The sequence below is a fragment of the Phasianus colchicus genome, chromosome 31 (assembly GCF_987193195.1).
Source record: "Phasianus colchicus chromosome 31, bPhaCol1.hap1.1, whole genome shotgun sequence".
NCBI classification, from domain to species: Eukaryota; Metazoa; Chordata; class Aves; order Galliformes; family Phasianidae; genus Phasianus; species Phasianus colchicus.
In genome coordinates, this window is record NC_143466.1 from 1,764,578 (window position 1) to 1,791,589 (window position 27,012).

The 27,012-nt window shown below is 54.3% G+C and overlaps 5 protein-coding genes and 1 pseudogene across 9 annotated transcripts; 3 read left to right on the forward strand and 3 right to left on the reverse strand.

The window, feature by feature from the left end:
- Positions 1-630: 630 nt before the first annotated feature.
- Positions 631-3,385, reverse strand: LOC149914208 (osteoclast-associated immunoglobulin-like receptor). Its single transcript, XM_090127606.1, has 6 exons — positions 2,890-3,385; positions 2,494-2,772; positions 2,102-2,413; positions 1,844-1,984; positions 1,706-1,743; positions 631-1,341 (listed from the first exon to the last, which is right to left on the reverse strand). Exons 1-6 carry the CDS (start codon positions 2,975-2,977, stop codon positions 1,204-1,206), a joined length of 996 nt encoding a protein of 331 aa, XP_089983732.1. The 5' UTR covers positions 2,978-3,385; the 3' UTR covers positions 631-1,203.
- A 232-nt stretch (positions 3,386-3,617) lies between these two features.
- LOC149914209 (platelet glycoprotein VI-like) lies at positions 3,618-11,614 on the reverse strand. The gene is made up of 8 exons (XM_090127516.1): positions 11,533-11,614; positions 7,642-7,701; positions 7,530-7,568; positions 7,135-7,413; positions 6,712-7,053; positions 6,468-6,632; positions 6,039-6,076; positions 3,618-4,405 (listed from the first exon to the last, which is right to left on the reverse strand). Exons 1-8 carry the CDS (start codon positions 11,612-11,614, stop codon positions 4,259-4,261), a joined length of 1,152 nt encoding a protein of 383 aa, XP_089983642.1. The 3' UTR covers positions 3,618-4,258.
- A 403-nt stretch (positions 11,615-12,017) lies between these two features.
- Positions 12,018-13,986, forward strand: LOC149914210 (T-cell-interacting, activating receptor on myeloid cells protein 1-like; annotated as a pseudogene).
- Positions 13,987-15,438: 1,452 nt separating this feature from the next.
- Positions 15,439-19,583, forward strand: LOC149914211 (T-cell-interacting, activating receptor on myeloid cells protein 1-like). 2 transcript variants are annotated; one of them, XM_090127847.1, is made up of 5 exons: positions 15,439-16,667; positions 16,895-17,173; positions 17,255-17,596; positions 17,862-17,899; positions 18,584-19,583. In XM_090127847.1, the coding sequence occupies exons 1-5, from the start codon at positions 16,637-16,639 to the stop codon at positions 18,719-18,721; spliced, it is 828 nt and encodes a 275-aa protein (XP_089983973.1). In that variant the 5' UTR covers positions 15,439-16,636; the 3' UTR covers positions 18,722-19,583. The 2 variants fall into 2 exon arrangements, with proteins under 2 accessions (XP_089983973.1, XP_089983972.1); XM_090127846.1 differs by having other exon boundaries at positions 16,895-17,596.
- A 102-nt stretch (positions 19,584-19,685) lies between these two features.
- On the forward strand, positions 19,686-22,824 carry LOC149914212 (osteoclast-associated immunoglobulin-like receptor). Of its 2 annotated transcripts, none has more exons than XM_090127821.1 (7): positions 19,686-20,937; positions 21,011-21,046; positions 21,164-21,442; positions 21,523-21,834; positions 21,952-22,104; positions 22,236-22,273; positions 22,591-22,824. In XM_090127821.1, the coding sequence occupies exons 1-7, from the start codon at positions 20,907-20,909 to the stop codon at positions 22,726-22,728; spliced, it is 987 nt and encodes a 328-aa protein (XP_089983947.1). In that variant the 5' UTR covers positions 19,686-20,906; the 3' UTR covers positions 22,729-22,824. The 2 variants fall into 2 exon arrangements, with proteins under 2 accessions (XP_089983947.1, XP_089983948.1); XM_090127822.1 differs by having other exon boundaries at positions 21,952-22,092.
- Positions 22,825-23,867: 1,043 nt separating this feature from the next.
- On the reverse strand, positions 23,868-26,898 carry LOC149914213 (V-set and transmembrane domain-containing protein 1-like). Of its 3 annotated transcripts, XM_090127884.1 has the most exons (7): positions 26,797-26,878; positions 26,461-26,709; positions 26,352-26,387; positions 25,956-26,234; positions 25,387-25,521; positions 25,195-25,232; positions 23,868-24,621 (listed from the first exon to the last, which is right to left on the reverse strand). In XM_090127884.1, the coding sequence occupies exons 2-7, from the start codon at positions 26,582-26,584 to the stop codon at positions 24,457-24,459; spliced, it is 777 nt and encodes a 258-aa protein (XP_089984010.1). In that variant the 5' UTR covers positions 26,585-26,709; positions 26,797-26,878; the 3' UTR covers positions 23,868-24,456. The 3 variants fall into 3 exon arrangements, with proteins under 3 accessions (XP_089984010.1, XP_089984011.1, XP_089984012.1); XM_090127885.1 differs by lacking the exon at positions 26,352-26,387 and having other exon boundaries at positions 23,870-24,621; positions 26,461-26,898; XM_090127886.1 differs by lacking the exon at positions 25,195-25,232 and having other exon boundaries at positions 23,872-24,621; positions 26,461-26,898.
- Positions 26,899-27,012: the final 114 nt, after the last annotated feature.

Consider the following 27,012-nt stretch of genomic DNA (forward strand, 5'->3'; position numbering starts at 1 on the left):
CCAGAAGCAGGAATTGGCCTTCGAATTGAGAATTAAGCCCTCCAGAAGCATAACTATAAAACTGTGCAGAAGAAGAAATCCTCCCCAAAAAGTAGCACAGACCTTTGTAGAAATAGGGATCCTGCCCCAAAAGGCAGGATGAAATATTCCAGACTGGGAATCTCCTTCCAGGAGAACAGGAGAAAACCATCCAGAAGTGGGAATCCTCTCTCAAACGCAGATAAAACCTGTCACAAATGACAATTTTCCCCAACAGTTGGGATAAATACATCCACAAGCGATAATTCTACCAGAAATTAGGGTAAAAATGTTTGGAAATGGCAAATCTTCCACCAAAGGTTGGTTGAAACTCTCCAGAATTGAGAATTATCCCCAAAAAAAGGAATAACAATTTTCAGAGGTAGAGGAAGGGAAAAACCTTCCAGAAATAGGAATCCTCCCTCATGAAGCAGAATCTAACACTTCAGAATCAGAACTCTCATCCAGGAAAGTGGGATAAAACGCTCCAGAAATGGGAATTATGTCCCAACTTCACTGTGGGCCGGGTGCTGGTTTGGGATGTGGAGCTGGAGATGCGCACATGGGAAGGGGACGTGTGTGTGCTGTAGGGACAGACGTGGCGCTGACGTGGGGCACATGGTAAGGACACACGGACACAGGGAGGGCCTGGAGAGTGCAGGCACGGGGAGCACATGTGCACCGTCCCTCTCAGGGGGTTTGGAGGCAGGTGAATCTCTCTCTGTCTCCTGAGTCACACCTCTCCCAGCCAGCAGGGACAGATACTGCGATGGAGTCAGCCAAGGCTCAGAGCAGGAATACACGTCCATTTCCTGAGAGCTTCTCTTCAGAGCACTGCTTTGGAATGAAAAACTGTCCACAAAGTCTTGTTGCTCACCTCCCGCATTCTTTACCGGTCTCAGAAAACATGCTAAGGACACCCATGTGCAGCACTGTGCACATCTACTGGTGTACACGCGTGATGCTGCAGACACCAAGGAATGGAGTTAATCACGGAGTGCACATCTGGGTGTAACTGTTGTGCACATGTGACGGTGAACACGTGTGACACATAGGAACACATGCAGTGATACATGCATGCAGTGCACACGTGACGGTAAGCACACACAACACACCTGCACTGTGCACGCTGGCAGTACATGTGAGCACATAACACACACGTGTCTGTGCACACGTATGGAGGCATCAGTGATGCCTCCCAACTGCTACCTCGGCGTAGATAACAGAGGGCTGGGGGTCAGCGGGGGGGTTGAGGGGCGGAGTGCTGGGGGTCACAGCTTGCAGCTCCATGTAGGTCAGACCCTCGCTGTCACTGGAAGGCACCTGGGACACAGTGGGAAGGCAGAGTGTCAACCTGGGGGTCCCCAATGTCCTTTGGGAGGGACACCGCGTGAGTGATGTTTGGGGTTCTTCCTACACAGTGTGAAAGTGGCCCATGGGATCTGAGGGGTATTTTAGTTTTGGAGGGGCCAGGGGAATCTGAGGGCTCAGATTTGGGTGTCTCCACAATGCGGATTTGGAGTTCCTCATGGTCTGGGTTTGGGGGCTGTCCTTAACATTAAGGCAAACCATATGAGGCTGTGGATCCCCTGGGATCCCCATGGACAGGGTTTGGGGCTGTGAATGGGATCAGGACATGTTCCAAGGGTCAGGCCGGAGTTTGGGGTTCCCTGACCTGGACACTTACCTGGAATTCCATGTCCTCAGGCCTTTCTGCAGGGGTGCCTGCATCAAAACAAGGAGGAGAATGGGATGGGGCTATGGGGGTAAGTGGAGACTTTGAGAGGATCAACTGAGAAATAAAGACGCTTAAACCCTTCCCCACCAGGGCACTCATCTCTCTGTATCCGACGTCTGCAGGCACCGAGGAGGAAGAAGACAACAAGGACGAGGATGAAGACAAAGGCAGCAGTGCAGCCCCCAGCCACTGCCACCACCAGCATCCCATGGGAACTGTCTGCAGCACCTGTGGGGTCCGGGTGTTTGGGTTATCACATCCTCAACCACCACCTCTATAGGGACAGGAGGTGACACAGCCACTCATGGGTGGCACCAAGGGTACTCAAATGGGGTAGAGACCCACCCGGGTGTGCAGGTGTGGGTGTCACCTCCAGAGTCACGTTACTCCCAAGGGGTGAGGACAGAAAGGGGTGACCCCAGGGGCGGTAGGAGCACCTATAGGTGCCACTGTCAGCTGGGGTCACCCCAAAGATGGTGAAGGTGGCTGTGCCCACCACATTGGAGTCCTGGCGTTGGATGGGGGCTGAGTACCCATCCTTGTGCAGAAGGAAGGTGGCCCCATAGTCCTTGTTCCAGCACTGGATGGTGACATTGGTCCCCATCTCCACACATTCCTCAGGGCTCAGGGAAATGCTGGGTGGGGGGAAACTGCGATCTGCATGAGGGAAGGGACAGCAGTGGGACACGGTCCTGTTGGGAGCAAGCAGAACCATCTGCTGTCCCCAGTGCCCTCACCTGTCAGCACCAGCTCCACAGGATCACTCTTCTCTGAATCCACTGCTGACCAAGGCAGCCGGTACTGACACCAATATCTACCTGCGTGCTCCCGATTTGTGTTCAAGAAGGAGAAGTCTGCAGTGTCCTGCTTCTTGTAATTGTAATTGCGGTATGTTTGATGCCCTTCCTGGTACAGCCGGACCCAGGCAGCCAGCTGGGGCAGGTGGCAGCGCAGGGTGACATTTTCCCCCAGTGACACCCCCTGGCTGGGGTGCAGTGACAGGGAGGGTCGGAGCACTAGGACAGGGGACAGCAGTCAGCCTTGTCCCTGCACACCCCCCTGTGTACCTCTGCTGGCACCCTGACAATGCTCCCCTCCCTCTCTCCCCATGCTCCCCCCATCTCCATACTCACGATGCTGTGCTCTGCTCGCTGCCACCAGCCACCAACCTGCAATGGACACGGTTCTGGTTCCACACAGGGCCTCCAACCCCCTTGGCATCACATCCCCATTGTCACACACCGAGAATGAGGGCCAGTGCCATTGGTGTCATGAGGCAGGAGCAGCTTGGAGACAGTGAGACTGCAGTGGGGACAGGGAGTGGCGTTGGGCTGCTGCCAGTTCCTCTTTTGGACAGGATGGTGTGATGTTGCCAACTGATGTGGCAATCACAGCCCAAACGGGAAGTGGCACGTTGGGGTCCCCAGAAATGTTGTACACATGGAGCTGTGCAAATAGTCCCCGCTGGTTTGTCCTTTGCAGTTTGTCCGGGCTTGGGTGTCACACACAGAGTTCTGCCAGCACATGGTCCTGCACTTTTCCCCCCATGGAATGCCAAACACAGGACATGGCTCCAAAGGGGTGTCCCCCATGGGATGTCACATGTGGTCCCCAACACGTCCAGCTGGCTGTCCCTACGCACTTCAGGTACCACACTCCGTCCCCACTGTGCTTTCCTCCACCATCCCCACTGGGGGCAGTAGCAGGGACCTTTGGGGATGCAGTGGCACCACGCAGGCATAGGATGTGCTATGGGCACACAGGCACAGTGGAGCACACGTGTGGCACAGACATGGATCAACTCTAAGGAAATGTTTTGGCAGTAAGGAGTAAGAGTTTTGGCAGAGAAGGAGCACACGTGTTACACCAATGTGGTGCGTACCTGCTAAGGACACACTTGTGCATTGCTGTGGTCACACACAGGTTTACAGACATGATCTCACACACAGATACACAAAGGCAAGGCGTTACACAAGCAGTACATCTGTGTGTACATCTATGCAGTATATTTGCAAAACACAATTGTTCACCTCTACTCATTGATTCCCAACCCATCCCCGAGCTGCACCCGCTCACCCCATGCAGCTCTCCTCAGAGTTCCATTTCTCACCCGATGCCATATGGTGTGGGAGATGCCTTTGGCACTGCAGGTCAGCTGTCCTGGTTTGGTCCCCTCTCAGCTCCTGGTGCCCCCCAGCCCCTTGCTGGCAGCACAAGGCAAGAAGCTGAGAAACGGAACCACTCTCAGCTCTGTGCAGCACTGCTCAGCATCAGCTGAACCACCTCTGTGCCATCAGCATTGGTTTTCTGAAGCCAAAACTCACGGGACACAAGGAAGCAAATCAGCTTTATCCCAGCTGAAACCAGGACAATACCCCGCCATGTTCCATACAGCTTACATCAGGCTCAGGTCCCACTGTTTCCCATGCAGCCTAATTAACCACCATCTCCTATCCTGTGTTTCAGTACACATACACACACAGCATTTCCGTGGTCCCTTGGTCATCCCTGTGAAGTGTTGGTGGAGCTCATTGAGTCCATGGCTTTGGGCTCCATCAGCAGCGCAGGGTGCGCTTGGTGGCTGTGACTCGTGGTGTTCGCCAGGGGTCGGTGCTGGATCTGGTGCTGTTCAACATCTCCATCAGTGACCTGGACAAAGGGATGGAGTCCACCCTCAGCAGGTTTGCAGGTGGCACAAAGCTGGGAGGAGTGGCTGACACACCAGAGCTCCATGCTGCCATTCTGCACCATTGGGTTGTGCTCTCTTGAGTGGTGTGCAGTGACTGGACGAGGGGCAGTGGGCACAAACTGGAGCTCAGGAAGTTGCATCAAATCATGAGGAAGAACTGCTATACTGTGTGGGAGACAGAGCACTGAAACAGGCTGCACAGAGAGGTGGTGGGTTCTCTTTCTCTGCAGGTAATTAAAAGCCACCCGGATGCTTTCCTGTGCAACCAACAGCAGGGAAACAAGTTGAGCAGAGAGGTTGGATTTGGTGAACTCCAGAGGTCACTTCCAACCCCACGCCTGTGGGACTCTGTGCTATGACCTGGCTGAGAATCTGGGCTAACCACAGGGCCTGTGGCAGGGGTTGGATCAGCCAGTGTTTGGTGGAGGGATTTAAAAATGTCCATCAACACTTGGCACTCCTGTGGAGCAGAGAGTGCCCGTGTGAGGAGTTCCCGCGGTGAGGGTCCTGCAGTGCCAGAGTGATGGCACTGCTGAGCACAAGGAGCACATGGCATCCATGGCCGCTGTCACACGAGCACACGCTGCAGACAAACGGGCAGAAGCATCCAGAATTGCAGGGCAGCCCTCAGAGGCGAGAAGCAGCGCCAGCGCAGTGAAGGGAACAGCCCTGAGAGCTGTGATGGATGGCACCGAGTGAAGGAACAGCTGAGCGCTGTGAGCAGCAGCTCTGAGGCTGCTGTACCGCTGAGAGCAGTTGTGTTGGAACACGCTCTGCTCACAGCTGTCGGGATCTCCACCCATACTATGAAAGGGTGCTGAAGGATTGGATGGCAAGGAAAGGAGGCTGTGGTTAGAGATGAGCATTTAGGGGTTTGGTGTGATTGGGAAGCACTTGGGGGATCTGGCAAGGACTTGAGGGTGCTAGATGAGGTGAGATCTGGGAATCATTGAGAGGGAGCTCAAAACATTGAATTGGGTTCTCTGCCACTGTGCATCCCAAAAATGAGACACGCTGGAGGGAGGCCTTGGTAGGGTCTGCCAGCACTCACGTTAGCATTGGTAACTGGGGGCTGTGGAGTGGTGGGTCCCCCCATGAGGCGGCATCTCCTGGTTGGCACAGATCAGTCCCTCACTGTCACCAGGGGTCACTTGGAGACAGTGGAGAATGGCTGCGGAGCTCCTCTGTATGGAAGTGAGGAGGGACAGCTCTGTGGGAAGTGTGAGTGGTGATCGTAGTTGGTGTGTTTGGGACCTGGGGGGGCTTTGATTTGGGGTGTCATTGGTCCAAAACTCTCAAAAAGGGATATCCTTTGTGAGGGTTTTTGGGGTCTCACTACATAGTTTGGGGCTGCTCACATTATCAGGGGGTTGATTAGGGCTGGGAGATGCCTAGGGTCTCCAAAAAAAAGTCCTCCAAAAAAACTTTGATCTGGGGCCTGGGGAGCTCTCCACAATGCAGATTTGGGCTTCCCCATGGTGAGGATCTGGGGCTGCGCATTAGTGTAGAGTAAGCTGTATGAGGAGGAGGGTGCAATTGGAGGATGGGGGCAGGGTTGGGATTTAGGATCCCTCACCTTTAGGTTTCCCTTACCTGAAAGTGCATGGCCTCGGCGATGTTTGTGTCAGCCCCTGTGTGAATACAGGAGGGGAAGAGGGTTGGGGTTATGGAGGGTGAAAGGGAAGTGATGCTTGTAGAGCATGTGGGGACATAGAGGGAATGGCAGGGGAGTCAGGAGATACTTGAATGAATTTCTAGGGGATCAGTAAAGGATGGACATCCGTGCACAAGATGACTGGGGTAATGTATGAGGGCTGGAAGGGGAAATAGAGGGATATGTGGGGGCATTTATAGGTGATGGAAGGGGAGCAGGGGACACTTGGGAGAATCGATAGGCAACCTGTAGTGGATCGAATGGCACACCTGGTGCATTCTACAGGAGAAGGGAAGAGGAGGAAGGGGACAACTGGGGAGTTCTGTAGGACATCAAAACCATCTAAGACTTTCCCCACCAGGCCTCACATCTCTGTATCCAGTGCCTGTGGGCATCAATGACAAAGAAGATGCCGAGGCCAAAGATGAGGGCAGCAGCGCAGCCCCTCACCACCGCCAGCACCAGGTTCCCATGGGACACCAACTCAGCACTGTGGGATGCAGGTATTTGGGTGTCTTCATCCCCAGCATCACCTGCAGAGGGATGGGATGTGATGACTCTGCCACCCATGGGTGACACTGGGGGCAACAAAATAAGGAGGCTTGAACCTACCTGGGGGTGTGGGTGTGGGAGTCACCTCCAGCGTCACGCTGCCCCCAAGGGGTGAGGACACAAAGGGGAAGTTCCTGCTGCGAGAGGAGCACCTGTAGGTGCCAGAGTCTGCCAGGGTCACTCCAAAGAGGAGGAAGGAGGCCGTGCCAGCACCATCAGGATCCTGGTGCTGGACAGGGGCTGAGCACCCATCCTTGTGCAGGAGGAGGGAGGTCCCGTTATCCTTGTTCCTACATTGGATGGTGACATTGGTCCTTGTCTCCACACAGAGGGTGACGTTGCTCCCCATCTCCACGCATCCCTCCCGGCTCAGGGAAATGCTGGGTGGGGGTGAGTTGTAATCTGTGTGCAAAGAAGGGACAGCAATGAGACATAACCTTGTGGGCATCGACCAGGGCCACCCATTGTCCCCAACACTCTCACCTGTCAGCACCAGCTCCACGGGGTCACTCTTCTGCCATGCCCCCCATTCCTCTGACACCTGGTACTGGCACCGATATGTCCCCGCATGTTCCTTACTTGTGCTAACAAAGGAGAACTCTGCCGTGTTCTGTACCTGGTGCTTGTACATGCAGGAGAGGAATCGTTCTTCCTGGCAGAGCCGGACCCAGGCAACTGGCTGGGGCAGGTGGCAGCGCAGGGTGACATTGTCCCCCAGGGACACCCCCTGGCTGGGGTGCTGCGACAGGGAGGGTCGGGGCACTAGGACAGGGGACAGCAGTCAGCCTTGTCCATGCACACCTTCCTCTGCCCCTCTGATGGCCCCCAGACAATGCTCCCCTCCCCTCTCCCTGTTCTCCCCCCATGTCCATACTCACGATGCTGTGCCCTGCTCGCTGTCATCATCAGCCACCAACCTGCAAGGGACACGGTCCTGGTCGCACACAGGGCCACCAACCCCCATGGCACCACGTCCCCATTGTCACTCACCCAGGATGATGGCCAGTGCCATTGGTACCATGAGGCAGGAGCAGCTTTGGGACAGAGAGACTGCAGCAGAGACCGGGAGTTTCAGGAGAAGCAAACTCATTTCCTCTTTGGGCACAGGATGGAGACATGAAGTCTCCACCTCATGTGATAAATATCCATAATGTCTGGTGGCACTTTTGGTTTCCCAGTGACAGACACACAGCACTGCACACAGTCCCTGTTGCTGTGCTCCACACAAGCTGTTACCTCTCAAGTGTCACACTCAGACCACAAAGGGCTGCCAGCGCGTGGCCTTGCACTGTCCCCCATGGGATGCCAAACACAGCTCCCATGGCTCCAATGGAATATCCCACAAGGCGTGCCACATGCTGTCCCCAACACGTCCGGCCAGCTGTCACCATGGATCAGCAGCAGTGACCACCTGGGGACACAGTGACATCTGCACAGATGGGGAGTGCGCACACTGAGGGCACTGAATGATCACAGTGCCCGATAGGGCAGTCCGTGCTTTTCTGGGGTCTCCAGGGCAACAGAGTCAGAGTGAGGGAACAGCTGAGTGCTGTGAGCAGCAGCTCTGAGGCTGCTGTACCGCTGAGAGCAGTTGTGTTGGAACACGCTCTGCTCACAGCTGTTGGGGTGTCCAGCCTTCAGCCCCACGTTGGGCACCACAAGGACTGCGGTGCTGTCACCCGGCAGCAGCTCAGCAACACACTGCCCTTCTGTCACCAAGCCCCCTCTTTATGGGTTGGGGAGGGATTCAAAGAAAGACAAAACTCATAGGCTGAGATAAAAACTATTTACTCAGACCAAAAAGGAAGAGAGAAATAACCGTAGTGGTAAAAACATTTCTATGCTTACTAAATCAGTGATGCTCAACACAACTGCCCACCGCTCTCTGACCAGTGCTCCAACTTGGGAAGGATTTGCAGTCCCTTCTGCAGTGTGTGTCAAGAGATTTGGGGAGTACAAGTAAGGATCGTGGGGTAAGAATTGAGCATTTAGGTATTTGGTGTCATTGTGAAGTGCATGGGGTCTCTATGCATGGCATTTGGGCGTTCCACTATTGCTTGGGATGCCCATGGGATCTGGGGGCTGTGCAGGAAGTTTGGTGATTCCCTGAGACTTAGAGCGTGCTGCAGACTACTTGGGTGCTATTTGCTCAGATCTGGGGATGCATATAAGGTCTGGGTGTGTGTAGGGCTGGAAGAACACGAGAGAGGCTGGTGGATTACATCTGGAATTCGTACTATTTTGGGTTTCCCATGGGCTGGATTTGGGTATGCAGTATGAGGCTGGGAGTCTCTTGGGGTCCATAGGGACAGGGTTTGGAGTTAACAGTGGTGTTTTGGGGGAGTCTCCAAGAGGGCAAGTTCATTTTATGGATTTGATGTCTCAGACATTGTCCTGGAAGTGAATGGCTTCAGACTTCCTGGATGAGGGGGCATCCGTATAAAAATGGGGAGGGGAGCAGGATGGGGGTTATGGAGGGTGCCAAAGAGTACAAGGGGGATCAGTAGTGCATGGAAGTGGAGGCAGGGGAAAGTTTAGGGGATTGATCCACCTGTATGGGATGAAGATGAGGAAGGACACAGCTGGAGGGAGGGATAGAACTGCCATGATGTCACCTCCCCATATGACAATTGTGGCACGCAGATGACAGTGCACACATCTCCTTTACAGCGCCCCACACAGGCTGTCACCTGTCAGCTCTCACAAACTGTCCACAAAGCACTTCCTGAACGTGGCCTGCCACTGTGCCCAACATGGGGTTCCAAACACAGCACACGTGGCTCCAATGGGGTGTCCCACACGGAATATCTCATGTGATCCCCAACACATCCAGGTAGCTGTCACCGCATATTTTGGGCACCACACTCTGTCCCCACTGTGCATTCCTCCACCATCCCCACTGGGGACAGCAGCAGGGACCTTTGGGGACACAGTGACACCCACACAGGCATTTGTCAGATGCTAAGGACTAAGATGTACATCGAGGAACACCTGTGGTCTGTTGTGTTGGATTGGTACAGATTGTGGCATCCCACAGCAGATGTGGTGGGGTTATTGACATAAATCAGAAAAATGTGTTGTCCTTCGTAAACGGTGGCTGGATTTTGGGGTGGATTGGTTGGCTTTGGGATTCTCAACCGGTCGTAATGAATGTATGGTGGTTAAGGAAGAGATGTTAGAGATGAGCATTTGAGGGTAATTGATGTCATCCAAAGGCAACTGATGTCATCTACCCGGGCTTCCACAGTGTCCTTGACAAGATCTCACACCACACCCTCATCTCAAAATGGGAGAGAGATGGATGTGAGGATTGGGCTGTCCTGGAGAGAAGGAATTGGTTTGGAAGTCGCAGCCAGAGGGCTGTGCTCAACGGCTCCATGTCCAGTGGAGGTAGTGTTAAGTCGTGACCCCCAGAGGTCCCTCCTGGGAGCGCTGCTCTTCACCACCTCTCTCACTGACAGAGATGATGGCATGGGGTGCAGGCTCAGCACTTTGCTGATGGCGCTGAGCTGAGTGCTGCAGTCGATAGGACAGAAGGAAGGGATGCTGGAAAGGACTAACAGAAAGCACATTCTTGACTTTCTGTGCTGTGCTTGGTATGCCCAAACTCTGGCAGTGCTTTGCTGACACACCGCTCTATCGTTTTCATGAGAGAGTTTGGCTACACATCCGTTTTTGGCCAAGCTGTTGTTGTGAACTCCCTTGTTTTTGACCTTGGGAAGGTGAACTGCTAACCCAGCAGGCACAAGGGGTGTCTGAGGGGAGCCTGGGAGTCATCTTCATCATCTTCATGGTGGTCATCGTTGCTCTTTGCCAATTCAGGACTGCCACCTCCAGATGAGTCTCACCCCCATCCCTTCTCCAGCGCTGAGGGCCAACACTTTCACTCCTCAAAACAGACCTTGGAATCAGAGCAGTGATCAATCTGATTCTTGTCCCTCTCACTGCGTCTTGTTTTTCTCCTCCTCCGTGACGAACTTGAGTCACCGTCACTTTGGAGGATTCTCCCCTTAGCTCCCAGTTTCTGCATGATATTGAATGAGAAGAAAGAGATGTAGGAAGAGATGAAGAGTTAAAAGCCCAAAGGGAATATGTGGAATTTCAGTGCAGTTTAGACAGAGCAGTGTAGTATTCATTCCTTTCTGCCTTCCTCTCTTCAGCACTGCCTTCTTTCGGTACTCCTGACTCTTCTTCCCATCTTCATTATCCCCCTGGTAGACCTAAACGGGTGGAAAATATATCTGGGGGGTTCTTGAATTGACACGTGCATTTTGGGGATTGTTTTCTGAAATTATGTCTATTTTGGAGCATGGGAAAGAGGAGGGAAGAGAGGGAAGGAGGGTTTGTGCCACACAGTGTGGTCTGTGTGGTGCACAGAATGGAGGAGGAAGCTTAAAAATAGAAAAGGGGAAGTCCTGTGGGCTGAGAAAATGGCCTTCTAGGAAAAAATTCCCCAGGAAACAGCAGATGGTCTGAGTAGAGGTTGGATCAAAAAGACCATTTTATATCTCAAGCTCCAGCGATGGAGTGACTTTAGTCACTGTAGGTGGGATAATGGTTGTCCTGAGGGTAGGTTGTGTCCTCTCCTCAAATTTCCCACCAAAGCCAGGAGATCTCTGCACTAAAACTGTGGGTGGCTGACTGTACTTTGCAAGCACCAAAGGAGTGCAGGCAACAAAGAACTTTGTATTCTTGGTCGAAGGAAAAGTACTGCGCAGAGTGGCTTGCTGGGAATATCCCAACAGCCTGTGATCTTTCTTCTCTCCTCTTTTCCAGAGCTTCAAAAGAAAAAAGAAAGGCATCTCCCAGGTCGGGGTTGGCCTCTCAAGGGAAAGCAAAGAGCATCCATGGAATTGGGTGAACCACTCTCCCTCCTCTCACCTGTGAGTTCTTCTGCCTGTCCTGGTGGCTGCTGCTTCTCCAACCCAATAAATCTGGGGTACTTCTGGGACTGGGGCCACATCGAGATCTGACTCCAGAGGTAGTTATGAGGTTCTGAGGTCTGGAAAGGCACCGTAGCATTCAGAGCTGTGCTTTGAGATTTGGAAGTTCATTGAGAGGTAGAAGTGGTGCACTGGGTGGGAAAACTGTTTGACTCCTACTTGAAAACAGAGACATATTTTGTTTTCTTGGAGATGATCATTGTGATTTTCCCCCCATCTGAACCTGTTTGTTCGTCTGCCCTTCCAGATGTGAGGTGCAAGGTGGTGGCTTCTGAGCCTCCATGGGGGACTCTGTGCTCAGCTCCTTCCGGTGCAGCATGGAGAGGAATTGGGTGGTGGGACCACGTGTTCCCCAGTGCACATGTCAGCATCAGCATGTGTCCATATTGGAGTGGGTGTCACCGTGTCCCCAGAGATTGCAGATGCTGTCCCCAGTGGGGATGGCAGAGGAAAGTGCAGTGGGGACAGTGGGTTAAGTGCAGGCTGCACATGTTGTGGAATGCGTGCAACATCCCATGTGTGACACCCCATTGCAGCCATGTGTCCTGCAGTTGGCATCTCACAGGGGACAGCCAGCAAGGCCACGCACTGGCAGCCTTTTGGGCACAGTGTGTGACAGCTGACAGGTGGCAGCTTGTGTGGGGCACCACAAAAACAGTTGTATGAACCAGTCCACGTGTGCCAGCCCATGCTGGGCCCCATGGTGCCACCACATGGGGAAGAGAATTGTCAGATGAGGAGGTGACATCATGCCATTGTGTCTCCAAGGGGAAGTGAGAGTGGATCTCCAGCCACTCCCCGTCCCCACTGCAGTCTCGCTGTCCCCAAGCTGCTCCGGCCTCATGGCACCAATGGCGCTGGACCTCATCCTGGGTGAGTGACAATGGAGACGTGGTGCCACGGGGGTTGATGGCCCTGTGTGGGATCAGGACCGTGTCCCTTGCAGGTTGGTGGCTGGTGGCAGCGAGCAGGGCCCAGCATCGTGAGTATGGGGACCAGGGGAAAATGTGGACAGAGGGAGGAGAGCATGAGCAGGAAGCCAGCAGAGGGGAAGGTGTGCAGGGACAAGGCTCACTGCTGTTCCTTTTCCAAGTGCCCAGACCCTCCCTGTCGCTGCACCCCAGCCAGGGGATAGAAGTGGGGAGCAATGTCACACTAAGGTGCCACCTGCCCCGTCCAGCTGCCTGGGTCTCGCTGCACCAGGAGGGGGTTTGGACGTTGTCCAGGTACATTGACAAGGAGCAGGACATGGCAGAGTTCTCCTTCCCTAGCATAATGAGGAAACACGCAGGTACATATTGGTGCCAGTACGAGGTGTCTGGTTATGAGGACATATCAGCGAGGAGTGAGCCCGTGGAGCTGGTGCTGACAGGTGAGGTCACTGGGGACAGCAGATGGCACTGGGCACTCCCAACAGGACCATTTCCTATTGCTGTCCACTCCCCTTATGCAGATCACAGCTTTCCCCCACCCAACATCTCCCTTCACCCCCAGGAACGTGTGGGGACAGGGACCAATGTCACCATCCGCTGCTGGAACAAGGACTATGGGGCCACCTTCCTCCTGCACAAGGCTGGGTGCTCAGCCGCGGTGCAACGTCAGGACCCTGATGATGCTGGCACGGCCTCCTTCACCTTCTTTGGGGTGGCCCTGGCAGACTCCGGCACCTACAGGTGCTCCTCCCACCCCTGGCATTCCCCCTTTCTGTCCTCGCCCCTTGGGGACAGTGTGACATTGGAGGTGACACCCACACCTGCACCCCCAGGTAGGTACCAGCTCCCATTTGGGTGCCTCCAGTGTCACCCATGGGTGGCAGTGTCATCACATCCCTTCCCCGTGGCGGTGATGCTGGGGATGAAGACATCCAAATAACACCTGCGCCCCGCAGGTGCTGAGTTGGTGTCCCATGGGAACCTGGTGGTGGCAGAGCTGAGGGGCTGTGCTGCTGCCCTCGTTTTTGCCCTTGGCATCTTCTTTGTCATCATCAGATGCCCGCAGCCTCTGGATACGGAGAGATGAGAGTCTGGGTGGGGAAGGGATTTAATGGTTTTGATCTCCTGCAGACCTCTGTAGATCTCCCCAGTTGTCCTCTTGCTCCCCTTCCATTCTTCTGTAGAGTGCACCAGGTGTACCTTTTGATCCACTATTGGTTTCATATCGATTCCCCCAAGTGTTCCCTGCCCCCATCCCATCTCCTACAAATCCCCCCATGTATCCCCTGCCTCCCCTTCCAGCCCCTATCAATTATCTTATCCACCCCTCCCCTACAGATCACCTCCAGAGCCCCCTGACTCCCATTCAGCCCAACGTACATCTCCTATAGATTCCCTCATAAACCATCACTGTTCTTTCTCTCTTCCTTGACTGTCTTATTAAACCGGTTTTTCTCTCAGCCTCTGAGTTCCAGATTATTTTTCCTCTGCTTCTCTCCCCTATCCCACTGGAAACAGTCATTGAATGATGAGAAAGGCTTTTCTACACTCTGAGAAGAGCCTTTCTCATCACTTGACTGCAACTCTCAAGCGTGAGAAGACAAGATCCTCTGGAGAAAGACATTCCCTCACTCTGCATTCTCTGTCTCTGCTTCTGCTCTCTGGTGAAGGCTTTGGGGAAAAGCACTGTGAGTCGGGCAGGGCAGCGCAGGGTGCACGGCAGTAAGAACTGTGCATCAGCCCTGAAGGCACCCAAGGGGGGATTTATTTTGGCACGGGATGGAAACCGTGAGTCTGCCTGAAAGGTGACGGGGGAACGGCCCTGGCACGGTGTGGGTGCTGGGGAGGACATTTACAGTTTGGGGTAACACGGGTCACTGTCACACCGCACTGCCAGGAGGGGCTGGGCAGGAAAGTGAGGAGTGGGACTTTGTGGAAGGAGGGAATATCTGAACCGGTTTTCTTTCTCTTGGTGATGGGATCTGTGTGAGTCACTACTGCTGTCTTTGTGATGGTTCAACGTTTGTGTTGTAAAAGTGTTCCTTGTGGAATCCCATTCCCTGCTTGAAATACTCTGTGTTGCTGGGGACGTTGGTTACGACTCTTACCCAGGGAATTTGGTGCCCTGGGGAAGCGGGTGGGCTCCATTACCCAGCATCACACAAGGGATTTTCAACCAGTCCTGAAGAGCAGCCGGGATAAACAGCTGTGATGGGACAAAGGGTGTCAAGAGAAAAACTGAAAAGACCCCTCTGGCTCAGTGGAGAGATGTCATTGGTGAGCCTGGGGGAACACTGACTAAGAATCCAGGAACATAAATGATGTAACAGGACCAGATGTTATAACTGAGTTTTGTAATGGTGAGACCGAGTGCTGGGTGTCTGTGGGAATGTATTGTTTGAGTCGTGGGCTTTGGAGGGAGTGGGATGAACTGGTTTGATGGTGTGTGGGAGTGTAATTGAGGGTACAAATAGTGGAACTGTGAGGGAAAAAAAGGCAGAAGGGTTGAGGGAAATCAGTGAGATTGAGATATCAGAGCTTATGTTCTGTGCCGGCATGAGAACAACCCCCTGCATCCCCCGTTCCCGGGGCTCATAAGCAGAACTCTCAGAGAAGCAGAGACAGATCCGCAGCCAGAGAGTTCACTGAGCAGTGCTGCACAGAGCCAAGGATGGCTCCGTTTCTCAGTTTCTTGCTCTGTGCTGCCTGTATGGCATCAGGTGAGCTCTGAGGAGCTTCCTGGGGGGGAGAAGCCACTGCAGGAGGTGATGAGCGGTGAGCAGTTGCATCGTGCATCACTGGTTTCTATCTATTCAGATGTCTATAATTAAAATCACCGTTATTTCTCACTTCCCTTTTTGTCTTCTCTGTGTGTTTCTGGCTTTATTTATGTTGAAGACCCCATTCAGAAACAGCCCTGAGGCAGGATGTCTGTGGGCAGCACGGGGTGTGGGAGGACACGGGCAGTGTCCCTCACCATTGTCCCCAACACGAGCAAGATACGAGCCCTGCCGTGGCACCAATCAGCCCAGCGGGCACAAAGGGATGCTGGGGAGAAGCTCTGGGACTGCAGCACTGCCAGACTTTGCAGCTTTGGCATGGGCACACTCACAGAATGGGGACACTTAGAACACTTTGGCTGAACTACGCTGCCATCCACAGCGCTGATCCCTTCCTCTGCCCGTCTCTCTCTTTCTCTTCCCTGCACTCCATCTCCTTCTCTTCCCTTTCCTCTCCTGAAGCTGTTCAGCAGTGCAAGGCTTCTTTCCATTTCTCCTCGTCGCGTCGCTCAGCCGCACAGAGAGATGTAACAGTCAGAGTGCCAATGCCTCCATAGCAATCACAGTGCAGAGATTCTCATTCAGATTGCTGATTGCATTTGGACCCTCAGTGCCGGTTTCACCTTCATGAGTTCTCGAGGGAAACTCCAACTCTGCACTGAGTCACGGTCATTCATCTCAGTGCACCTGTGGTCCCAGAGCCCATCGCTGCTGCTGCAGAAAGCAGCAGAGAAGGCACCAGACGTCTCTGCTTCATCTCTGTCCCAGTTTGGAAGGCACCCATTCTCATCCAGTCACGAACTGATGTTCTCGCTGCTCCTACCTTTGTTGTTCATCCATTTCAAAACCCCTCTCTGTTGTCCCACTCAGCATCGTGCAGCTTCACCCCTCACTGAGCTTTGCCCACACAAACTCTGCACGGTGAGCACAGAGTGTGGTACCCAAAGCACGTGGTGACAGCTGGCTGGACGTGTTGGAGAGCAGAAGTGACATCCCATGGGAGAAACCCATTTGGAGCTACATGTCCTGCAATTGGCATCCATGGGCGACACCAAGCAAGGCCACGTGGTGGTGGAAGATCTTTGAGGACACTGTGTGACATCCCAGGGTTGACTGCTTGTGTGCGACACCCCAGTGGAACCTTCTGTGCTGCTTATGTGTGTGCCACCCCATCAGGTTCAAAACATTGCCACTCCCTGGGGACTGAATTTGACACGTGAGGAGGTGACAAATCACAACGTCCTGATGCAAAAGGGGAACTGAGAGCTGCTTTCTCTCACCACTCCCTGTCCTCACTGCAGTCTTGCTGTCCCAGAGCTGCTCCTGCCTCATGGCACCAATGGCGCTGGCCCTCATCCTGGGTGAGTGACAATGGGGATGTGGTGCCATGGGGTTTGGTGGCCCTGTGTGGGACCAGGACCGTGTCCCTTGCAGGTTGGTGGCTGGTGGCAATTAGCAGAGCACGGCATCGTTGAGTATGGGGACAGAAGAAGAATGGGGAGAGAGGGAGGGGAGTGTGGTCAGGGTGCCATCAGAGGTACACAGGAGGGTGTGCAGGGAGAAGGCTGACTGCTGTCCCCTGTCCTAGTGCCCCGACCCTTCCTGTCGCTGCATCCCAGCCAGGGGGTGTCCCTCGGGGACACTGTCACCCTGCGCTGCCACTTGAGCCGGCTGGCTGCCTGGGTCTGGCTGTACCAGGACGGAAGTAGGACACACAACAAGTACCAGGACAAGGAGCAGGATGCGGTCGAGTTCTCCTTCGTTAGCACGAGTTGGGAGCATGCAGGGGCGTATCGGTGCCAGTACCATGTGTCTGAGCCACTGGGGACATCAGAAAAGAGCGATCCCGTGGAGCTGGTTCTGACAGGTGAGGGCACTGGGAATAATGGTGGGCCTTGGGCTGTACCCACAGGGTGGTGTCCCACCTCTCTGCCCTCCCTGCACACAGATCGCAGGTACCCCCCACCAGACATTTCTCTGAGCTTTGAGGGACACGTGATGACAGCCATCAATATCAGTATCCACGTGGGGAGGGGGTCCAATGTCACCATCCAGTGCTGGAACTGGGATTATGGATCCTCCTTCCTCCTGCACAAGGGTGGGCACTCAGCTCCTGTCCAGCGCCAGGACCCCAGTGGTGGAGGAATGGCCACCTTCACCCTCTTTGGGGTGTCCCCAGCTGACACCGGCACCTACAGCTGCTCCTACTGCCCCTGGGGTCACCCCTTTGTGTCCTCACCCCTCGGGGACAGCGTGACACTTGAGGTGACATCCCCACCTACACGTCCAGGTAGGTCTGAGTCTCCCATGTCTATGTCCCTCGTATCACCCATGGGTGGCAGTGTCACCTCATCCCGTCCCCAGGGAGGCGGTTTCTGGGGATGGCATCACCCAAACACCCAGACTGCACAGGTGCCAATGGGGAATCCCGTGGGAGCCTGGTTGTGGCAGTGGCAGGGGGCTGTGCCACTGCCCTCGCCTTCGGCCTCATCCTCTGGGATCCCTCTGAGTTCCTCCATAACCACGACCCTCCCCCTTTCCTCTTTTTGATGCAGGTGAACCCCTCAAGAGTTCCAAGGCCAAGGAGCTCCAGGTAAGAGTCTGTGTGTGATGACCTTAAATTCCAAACTGCTCCCTAAGCTCTCCCCCTCCCAGCAGACCATAAGAGGAACCCGAAACCCATGGTGAACCCAGAGGACCTCCAGTACTGTATGGCTTACCATAACCTTATCTGCACTCCCCAAACCCAACCCATGTACAACCCAAATCCACACTGTGGGGAGTCCCCACAACCTTCATCTCAGCCCCCATATTCCCTGAGGACATCTACACCCCAAGCTAAACACAAACTCCATGAACATCACAGAACATGAACCCAAAACACCACTCATTCGGACCCTTAGTGTCTGACCCACGGCGCTGACAATCTCAGCCAACTGTCAGATCTCCAAACCCTAAATGTCCACTGAATACCCCATGGGAGACCACAAACACCTACGTCATACCCGTAGAAACTCCACAACTAAGCTTCTGCACACCCCTAAACCCTTAACCATCCCCCAGATCCCATGGGCACCCTCAAGCCAAGTAGTGGGAAGCCCTAACAACACTTGTAGCATCCCTCAGAGTCTGACCCATGCAGACCCCGAATCTCAGGCAGCCCAGAACCACAAGCGCACTCTCTTGGCTATTACCCTACATACTGAGACCATTGGTCCCCCCACAAGCACTCTGGGGAACCCCGTGGTATCACCCCACCGTTTCCCTGTGTCTCCAGGTGCCACCAGAAGACAACGAAGGGCTGACCTACACTGAGCTGCAAGTTGTGACCCCCAGCTTCTGCCGCCCTGGGGCCAGCACGGTCCCCCAGCCCCCTGTTATCTATGCTGAGGTGGGCTCTGGGAGACCCCACTGATGTCCCCCACGTGGGTTGCCTCCTTTTTGGAGTGCAAGAATGGAAACAGACACCAAGTTCCCGCTTGGGTCTCATTGATGCCCTCTGCTCCCGCAGTCCCACAAATCTCCCCAAATTTAACGTCCCCCAAATCCCCACCAGTGTGCACCAAATTGTCCCTAATCCCACTTCATCCCTGAACAGTCATCACTACCATCACAATCCGTCCTTATCACCTGGATTCCTTTACACCCCTGGACACCTCCAAACCCTCCCCATACACACCCAAACTTCATCCAACACTCTTGTAGGTCATCCACAACTCTCAAACCTGCACCAAACACCACCCCCAGCCCCAAGGAACCCCTGGATTGGTCCCAAGTCACCACAAAAGGCCCCATAACACTGCAGTGGTGTGTAACAACAGGCGTGCACGAGCCCACGAGTGCAATTCAAGGAGTGTTCTCACACTGCTGTCACTGTCAGCACTGCTGAAACGCACCGCCTCACTGTGCTCACATCCGCCACTTGGTCTCCATCAGAGCTCACAAGCGTCGATGAATGTCAGTGGGGCCATTATTTCTGCATGGGGGAATTCAGCTCTGTCCCATATCCGTGTCAGATGCCGTTGTGCCAATGTGTCCCCTCTGCTGCCGTCTGTCACGTGGCAACAAAAGGGGATGGGACACTGGTGGGAAGGTTCCACCTCTGCTGCTGTCCCACTGACATTCCCATCCGATGTCGTGGGCCAAAGTAATAAACCTGCAGGTTTTACTTTCAGAATAGCCCTCATGAAGTATATGGTGTAGTTCAACTCTTACTAACTGAACTTTTTGATATTGTTCATTCAAACTAAAAAAAGAGAAGCAAACCCATTAAACGAGTTTGAGGTGTTTGCCCTTTTTTTGTGAAACAAACGCATCAGTCTGGTTCAGTGGAAGCAGCTGCTGTTCTTAGTGAGCTCTCAGGTGTCTGTCAGGGAGTTCTGAGGGCATTTCCCTCCTCCTGTGCTCCGTCCTTGGCAATAGTTTGTCACAGATGTCCGTACCCCAAAGGGCCGTGCCATGGATGAGGCAGATGTGGAGCCATGGCTGTTTCTCTCTGCTTACAGAGGGCTCATGGAGTCTGGGAGAGACACACGGCCACAGTTCTGAGCTGAATGCCTGGCTGCAGCGCTGTGCATTCCAGCTGAAAATTCACAGCTCCTGTGTTTACGGATGATTTTCTCAGCACTTTGGAGCCCTGTTCCCCAATCCCTGCACACAGCTGCTTATTTCCACTGCTCACAGTTCTGAGCACCACCCCATAACCAGCCCCGTGGGACTGGAGTTCATCTCCTTGTCCCCAAAGGAACTCCTCATTCCTGAGGGGTCCCTCCAACCTTCCAGTCCTGCCCAAAATACACCCACCATTCCTCTGGAAACCAAAACTCTTTGCAATCCAAGCCAAAATCGAGCCACCAGTCCTGTGGGACCTCAGATCTGTCCCCAGCCACCCCAAGGCCAGCAGGATCCACGTATCTGACCACACATGTGCACACCCATATGTGAGCCTCCACATGTGTGCCACTGCTTCTGGTCATGTATCTGACATGTGTGGCACAGTCACACAGGCACAGCAGCTGTACACGTGTACTCCATGCTCAGTGCTCTGCCTCTGTGTGTGCGTGACATCATGTGTGTACACTGATCCACGTACAAAATAATGCACACCTGTGTGTCCTTAGCATGTGACAGATGTCTGTGTGGGTGTCACTGTGTCCCCAAAGGTCGCTGCTGCTGTCCCCAATGGGGATCACCGAGGAAAGTAGAGTGGGGACAGTATGTGGTGCCCAAGGTGTGTGGTGGCAGCTGGCTGCACGTGTTGGGGAACTTGTGTGACATCCCATGTGGAACACACCATTGGAGCCACATGTGCTGTGTTTGGCATCCTAGGGGGACAACGTGCAGGCCCACGTGCTGGCAGAGCACTGAGGATGGTGTGTAACAACCAAGCAATGACAAACTGCAAAGGACAAAAAAAGGAGGACTATTTGCACAGCTCCATGTGAGCCACACTGCTGGGGACCCCACAGTGCCACTTCCCGTTTTGGCAGTGATTTCCACGTCAGGTGGTGACACCAAAACATCCTGTCCTAAAAGGGGAACTGACAGCAGCTCAACGCCAACCCCTGTCCCCACTGCCGTCTCCAAGCTGCTCCTGCCTCATGGCGCCAATGGTGCTGACCCTCATCCTGGGTGAGTGACAATGGGGACGTGGTGCCCTGGGGGTTGGTGGCCCAGTGTGGGACCAGGACTTTGTCCCTTGCAGGTTGGTGGCTGGTGGCAGGAAGCAGGGCACAGCTGTGTGAGTATGGGGATAAGAGGAGAATGGGGAGAGAGGGAGGGGAGCGTGGTCAGGGGGCCATCAGAGGGGCAGAGGAGGGTGTGCAGGGACAAGGCTGACTGCTGTCCCCTGTCCTAGTGCCCCAACCCTCCCTGTCACTGCACCCCAGCCAGGGGGTGTCCCTGGGGGACAATGTCACCCTGCGCTGCCACCTGCCCCAGCCGGCTGCCAGGGTCCGGCTGTACAAGGAAGGACGTTGGATACACAGCAATTACAAGTACAAGGTGCAGGACACTGCAGACTTCTCCTTCTTGAACACAAATCGGGAGCACGCAGGTAGATATTTTTGTCAGTACCAGGTGTCTTGGTCAGCAGTGGAATCAGAGAAGAGTGATCCTGCGGAGCTGGTGCTGACAGGTGAGGGCACTGGGGACAGCAGATGGCTCTGCTTGCTCCCAACAGGACCGTGTCCCACTGCTGTCCCTTCCCTCATGCAGATCGCAGATTCCCCCCACCCAGCATTTCCCTGAGCCCTGAGGAATGTGTGGAGACAGGGACCAATGTCACCATCCAGTGCTGGAACAAGGACTATGGGGCCGCCTTCCTCCTGCACAAGGATGGGTGCTCAGCCCCCATCGAACGCCAGGACCCCGATGTGGTGGGCACAGCCACCTTCACCATCTTTGGGGTGACCCCAGCTGACAGTGGCACCTATAGGTGCTCCTACCGCCCCTCGGGTTACCCCTTTCTGTCCTCACCCCTTGGCAGTAACGTGACTCTGGAGGTGACACACACACCTGCACCCCCAGGTGAGTATCAACCCCATTTTGGTATTCCAGGTTCCACCCATGAGTGGCTGTGTCACCTCCTCTCCCTATGGAGGTTGTGGTTGAGGTTGTGATAACCCAAACACCCGGACCCCACAGGTGCTGCAGACAGTTCCCATGGGAAGCTGGTGGTGGCAGTCGTTGGGGGCTGCACAGCTGCCTTTCTCTTCATCCTCGTCCTTGCCATCTTCTTCCTCCTTGCTGGCTGCAGACGTCGGATATGGAGAGACGAGTGCCCTGGTGGGGAAGGGTGTAAAAGTCTTTATTTCTCAGTAGATGCCCTCAAACGCTCCTCAGTCAATTCCCTTCTTCCCCTCCTGCCCCCCCCCTCACCCCTCCCCGGGTCATAGCCCCACCACATTCCTCTCCTTGTTTTGATGCAGCTGCCCCTGCCGAAAAGCATGAGGACATGGAGTTCCAGGTAAGTGTCTGGATCAGGGGACCCCAAAACCCAGTTTGACCCTTGGAACACCTCCTGATCCCATTTACAACCCCAAACCCTGTCACCATGGGGACCCCAGGGGATCCAGGGGAGCCTCATATGGATTGCCTTCGTGTTAAGCACACCACCCAGACCCAGACCATGAGGAACTCCAAATCCTCATCGTGGAAATGAATACCCCTCAGACCCCATGGGCCACTTTCACACTTGTAGGAAAAAAACCAAACATCACTCAGGCAGTGTCCCATTAACTCTAACCCCCAGGTTGACACTCTGCCTTCCCACTGTGTCCCCAGGTGCCTTCCAGTGACAGCGAGGGTCTGACCTACATGGAGCTGCAAGCTGTGACCCCCAGCACTCCGCCCCTCAACCCCCCCGCTGACCCCCAGCCCTCTGTTATCTACGCCGAGGTAGCAGTTGGGAGGCATCACTGATGCCTCCATACGTGTGCACAGACACGTGTGTGTTATGTGCTCACATGTACTGCCAGCGTGCACAGTGCAGGTGTGTTGTGTGTGCTTACCGTCACGTGTGCACTGCATGCATGTATCACTGCATGTGTTCCTGTGTGTCACATGTGTTCACCGTCACATGTGCACAACAGTTATACCCAGATGTGCACTCCGTGATTAACTCCATTCCTTGGTGTCTGCAGCATCACGCGTGTACACCAGTAGATGTGCACAGTGCTGCACATGGGTGTCCTTAGCATGTTTTCTGAGACCGGTAAAGAATGCGGGAGGTGAGCAACAAGACTTTGTGGACAGTTTTTCATTCCAAAGCAGTGCTCTGAAGAGAAGCTCTCAGGAAATGGACGTGTATTCCTGCTCTGAGCCTTGGCTGACTCCATCGCGGTATCTGTCCCTGCTGGCTGGGAGAGGTGTGACTCAGGAGACAGAGAGAGATTCACCTGCCTCCAAACCCCCTGAGAGGGACGGTGCACATGTGCTCCCTGTGCCTGCACTCTCCAGGCCCTCCGTGTGTCCGTGTGTCCTTACCATGTGCCCCACGTCAGCGCCACGTCTGTCCCTACAGCACACACACGTCCCCTTCCCGTGTGCGCATCTCCGGCTCCACATCCCAAACCAGCACCCGGCCCACAGATTTTGTGTTTGGGGTCCGGATGGCTATTTGGGGATGCACGAAGTTTTTGTGGTCTGGATGGAGTTTGTGGAGCTGGATTGAGAATTTTGGAGTGAATGGAGATTTCTGTGTGGTTTGGAAATTTCTGGGGGGATAGAGATTGTGGGAAGTGGATGGAGATTTTGTGGGTGGATGGGACATTTGGGGCTGGATGTAGATATTGGGGTGGTGAGGGTATTTTGGAGCTGAACAGTGTTTAGGGACTGGATGGAGACTTGTTGAGAGTGACTGAAGATTTGACTGCTGACTAGAGAATGTGAGAGGATGGGAAGAGTTTTGGGGGTTGCATGTTTGGGGGTTGAGTGTAAGTTTTTTGGGTGCTGGGTGTAGATTTTAGTGCTGGATGGAGAGGAGAGGAGAGGAGAGGAGAGGAGAGGAGAGGAGAGGAGAGGAGAGGAGAGGAGAGGAGAGGAGAGGAGAGGAGAGGAGAGGAGAGGAGAGGAGAGGAGAGGAGAGGAGAGAAAACGAGGAAGAATTCATTGGTGGAGATAAAATCTATTTACTGAGACTGAAAAGGAAGTGAGAAATAACAGTACTGATAATCAGATAGATGTATTTACTTCTGCAAAGCAAGTGATGCACAAAGGAATTGCTCAGCACCCAAAGACCAAGGGTACAACAAGGACAGAAAGGGTGGCAGGGGATTTTGTGGGGTCTATAGAGGATCTATGGGGCATCTGTAGGAGATGGGAGGGGAAGAAACGGACATTTTAGATTATATGCAGTAGAGGGGTAGATTGGAACAGCTCAGGGGGTTTCAGAGGAATGGTGGTGGTGTTTTGGAGTGAATTGGAGGGCATTTGGAGGACTCAAGGTGTGCTAAGACATTTGAGGGGATAAGGAAGGATTTTTGTATAAGAGATGAGCATTTAGAGATTTGGAGCGAGTGGGAAGCATTTGGGATGCACCAGTGAGAATTTGGGAGTGTTAGATTAGGGGAGGTTATCTGATCCGAGGTCAGAAGAGGACATCAGGGAGACCCAAGCAGGGAATGTGGCACCTGCCCCCTTGCATGCGCATCAAAACTGAGACACCAATGGAGGTCCATCAGTGTGATCCCCTGTGCTCACTTTGGTGTAAATAATGGGGGACTGGGGGGCAGTGGGGGAACGGGGAGGCTGGGAGCACGGGATGACAGCTGGCATCTCGGTGTAGGTCAGACCCTCGCTGTCCCTGGGGGGCACCTGGAGATAGAGGCAGAAATTGGGTTGCAATCATGGGGTCCCCAGGATGCTTTAGTTTGGGGTGGGGCTCTGGAGTAGGTATGCGAGGAAGGAGGGAAGGGGTGTCCATGAGGGTGGAGCTGTATTTCTGGGGGAGAGGCTCAAATTTGGGTTCTACACGGGGGATATTTGGGGTCCAGCTGTGTTTCCAGGGTGCCCATTGGGTCTGGATATATTTAGGGACTGGGGGAACACAGGGCCTTTGTGTTGGGGTCCCCGTGGCTTATATACTGGGCTTCTCTGTGAGCTCATTAGAGGTCCCTCTGGTAGACCTGTGGGGACTTATGGGGTCTGGGGCATGAGAGCTTCTGTGGGTCTGAGGGCTAAGATTAGTGGGCTGGGGGTCCCCAAAATGCAGATTTGAGATTCCCATGGGCCTGGATACAGGTGGTGCACATCAATGTCAGGGTAAGCCGTAAGAGACTGGGGGTCATTTCGGGTTCCCATGGGGAAGGTTTGGGTTTCCACGGTGATGTCTGGCGTGGGTCCGAAGAGGGATGTTGGGATTTGGGATTCACTGACTCAGGCACTTACCTGGAAGTGTATGGGATCGATCATTCTGGGGGTGAAACCTGCATTGAAAAGGGGAGAGGGAAGGTAGGGGGTTATGTGGGGGCCTCAAGGTCCAGTTGTGGGGTCTATACGGGATCTATGGGGGATCAAAGGATGGGTAGGGGATGCTTGTGGGGTCTATAGGAGGTGGAAAACTTTGAACTCCTTCCTCACCAGGGCTCTCATCTCTCCATGTCCAGGGGCTGCAGGCATCCAGGATGAAGTAGAGGCTCAGGCTGAAGATGAGGGCAGCAGTGCAGTCCCTCACCACCACCACCATCAGGTTCCCACGGGATGACACCTCAGCACCTGTGAGATTGGGGTGTTTGGGTGTCCTCAGCACAGGGCAGGGATGCAGTGACACTGCCACTCACAGGGCACACTGGGGGCATAGAGATGTGGGTCTCAGACTAATTCTCTGATGTGGTCCGTGGGGTGGTAGAGCACCTATAGGTGCCAGCATAGGCTGGGTTCCTCCCTAAGTAGATGAAGGTGGCTGTGCCCCACCAGTGGGATCCTGGAGCTGGACAGGGGCTGAGTGCTCAGCACTGTGCAGGAGGCATGCAGCACCAGAATCATCATGCCAGCTCTGGGTGGATAAATTGGTCCCCATTCTTACATGTGCCATGGGCTCAAGGAACTGTGAGGGGCTGATGTTATGAGATGTGTGCAGGGAGGAAAAGAGATGGGACTTGATCCTCGGGGGAAAGCTCAGGGCCACCCACTGTGCCCAGTACCCTCACCTGTCAGCACCAGCTTCACAGGATCACTCCTCTCTGATGTCCACAGTGGCTCTGACACCTGGTACCGACACTGATACGTCCCGGTGTCTTCCAGGTTTGTGACAGCAAAGGAGAACTCAGCCGTATCCTGCTCCTTGTCTTTTTCCTTGTTAGATTTCAGAATTCCATTCAACCAGAGCTGGACCCAGGCTTGCACCCGGGGCAGGTGGCAGCGCAGGGTGACATTGTCCCCCAGGGACACCCCCTGGCTGGGGTGCAGCGACAGGGAGGGTCGGGGCACTAGGACAGGGGACAGCAGTCAGCCTTGTCCCTGCACACCTTCCTCTGCCCCTCTCATGGTCCTCTGACCACACTCCCCTCCCTCTCTTTCCAGTCTCCCCCTGCCCCCATACTCACGTTCCTGTGCACTGCTCGCTGCCACCAGCCACCAACCTTCAAGGGACACGGTTCTGGTCCCACACTGGGCCACCAACCCCCGAGGCACCACGTCCCCATTGTCACTCACCCAGGATGAGGGCCAGCGCCATTGGTGCCATGAGGCAGGAGCAGCTTGGGGACAGCGAGGCTGCAGTGCAGACTGGGAGTGGCCGGAAAGGCAATCTCATTTCCCCTTGGGGACAGGATGCCATGATGTCACCTCCCCGTCTGACAGTTTCTCCAGTGAGTGGTGTGGGGCACCACGTGCAAGTTGTCACTCCTTGGCTATAACACAGTGTCCCCAAAGTTCTGCCAGCACATGGTCATGAATGGTGTCCTCCATGGGATGACAAATACTCAACTGTGGCTCCATGCCAGGTGCGGCCTCTTGTGCCTTCTCTTTTGTCAGAAGGGGAACACTCACCTTTGTCTGTCTCTGCTGACCACTGTATCTAAAGAATCCCTTCTTGTTCTCCATCACGCTGCACAGTACTGGGCTCTGGCTGTGCCTATCAAGCACAATTCAGAGCCCTCAGGAAGCTGAGAAAACCAGCAAAGTAACCTCAGACACCAAAGTGTGATGTCAAGCAGGTGTTGCCTTTATCACAGCACTGGGTGCGTGGGGGATCGCTCCACCAAC